The 1,269-nt window shown below is 40.5% G+C and overlaps 1 protein-coding gene across 1 annotated transcript in view; it reads left to right on the top strand.

The window, feature by feature from the left end:
- Positions 1 to 543: 543 nt before the first annotated feature.
- Positions 544 to 1,269, top strand: part of cd34 (CD34 molecule) — a gene marked incomplete at its 5' end in the record, with an annotated part of 7,316 nt that continues 6,590 nt past the window's right edge. The window contains one exon of the mRNA XM_010775054.1: positions 544 to 663. Within this exon, the coding sequence (XP_010773356.1) occupies positions 544 to 663 (120 nt within the window). The remainder of the gene's footprint in view (positions 664 to 1,269) is intronic.

Genomic DNA, 1,269 nt, shown 5'->3' with positions numbered 1-1,269 from the left:
ATTTCTATGAAGCAAAATGGCTTAGCTTCTGGGTATAACATCTGCTTTTTTTTTATTCCCGTTTTTAAGTGTCCATTGGAAATAGTCCTTATTGGCCCAATGGCGTCATGTGACACGCCCCGAAGATTTAGTTTTGAAGGAAAGCTGTGTGTCTGTATTTGCTTGTGAAATATAGAATCAGAAATCGTTTTACGGTGTTACAGCAAAGGGGAAAGTGCAGATAAAAGGCTAAAATAATGAAGAGACGAGCACACATTGATCAAATTAAAATGAAATATGGACACCTCATGGTAGAACTTGAGTAGCAGCACTATAAAGAAGTAAGTAACCGGATAAAAGGATCGAAGTAGCAGCCAGTAATATCAATAACACATTGTAAAAGTAATGTGTTTATTGCTCATAACAGGAGAACATGTTAAGGCAAATACGATAAGTTTGCTTGAAATGTAAAAATAATCGTTGTCTCTTTTTGGTTTGTTGATTTTCTTACGTTTTGTCATCAGTGTAGGTTTTGGTGCTTTATAATGTTGTGTATTTTTGAAGAATATTTCATCGTTTGTATTAAACCTGTTCGTGTCTCCACAGCCGGGTGTGACGTGTGTCGGGAAAGAAGACGTCTCTGAGAGCAACGCAGTGAAGGTCTCCTTGTCCACAGCCGATTGTGTGAGTATCAGTTCAATCTCCTTTACCTCCCACTCTACCATGTCACTGTAAAAATAGAATATATGTATATAAAGCTTTATCTAAACACACTGGGGTCCAGAGGAAGGGGCTTCCTCCACTCAGAGGGGGAGGATGGATGTGTTTTTAAAAGAGCTACAGTAGGAAATATGGCACTGAGACATATGAGACATTCCTCAGGCGTAGATCTTCAGACAGGCCGGACACAAAGAGGAGTTTCCTCTCCGGGGTCTTTAGACGAGGGACATCCAGGGTGTGGGGGCTTAACCGTTTTTATTTTATTTGTTATATTCTGCTTCTTGTGGTGTTCCATCGACTCTAGTGTGTTATATGTTTTAGTGCATGGACATGGTCTGCAAAGGATAAAATCCCTGCTCCAACACATGATATACGTGGTCTCCCTAAGTGGTTGACCAATCACAACAGAGCCGACCAGCTAACCAATCAGAGCAGACTGGGCTCTGGTTTCAGACAGAGGGTGAAGCACAGGCAGTATGACAAAAATAAAGAGCTTTTTGAACATTAAAGCATGGAGACATGTCCCAGTAGAGACATACTGATATGATTCTGAAAATGAGCAGAATATGG

This window comes from Notothenia coriiceps, unplaced genomic scaffold (genome assembly GCF_000735185.1).
Source record: "Notothenia coriiceps isolate Sejong01 unplaced genomic scaffold, NC01 NC01_scaffold00015226, whole genome shotgun sequence".
Taxonomy (NCBI): Eukaryota; Metazoa; Chordata; class Actinopteri; order Perciformes; family Nototheniidae; genus Notothenia; species Notothenia coriiceps.
Note: the sequence above shows the minus strand (reverse complement) of the source record. Positions and strands in the feature narration are given on the sequence as shown.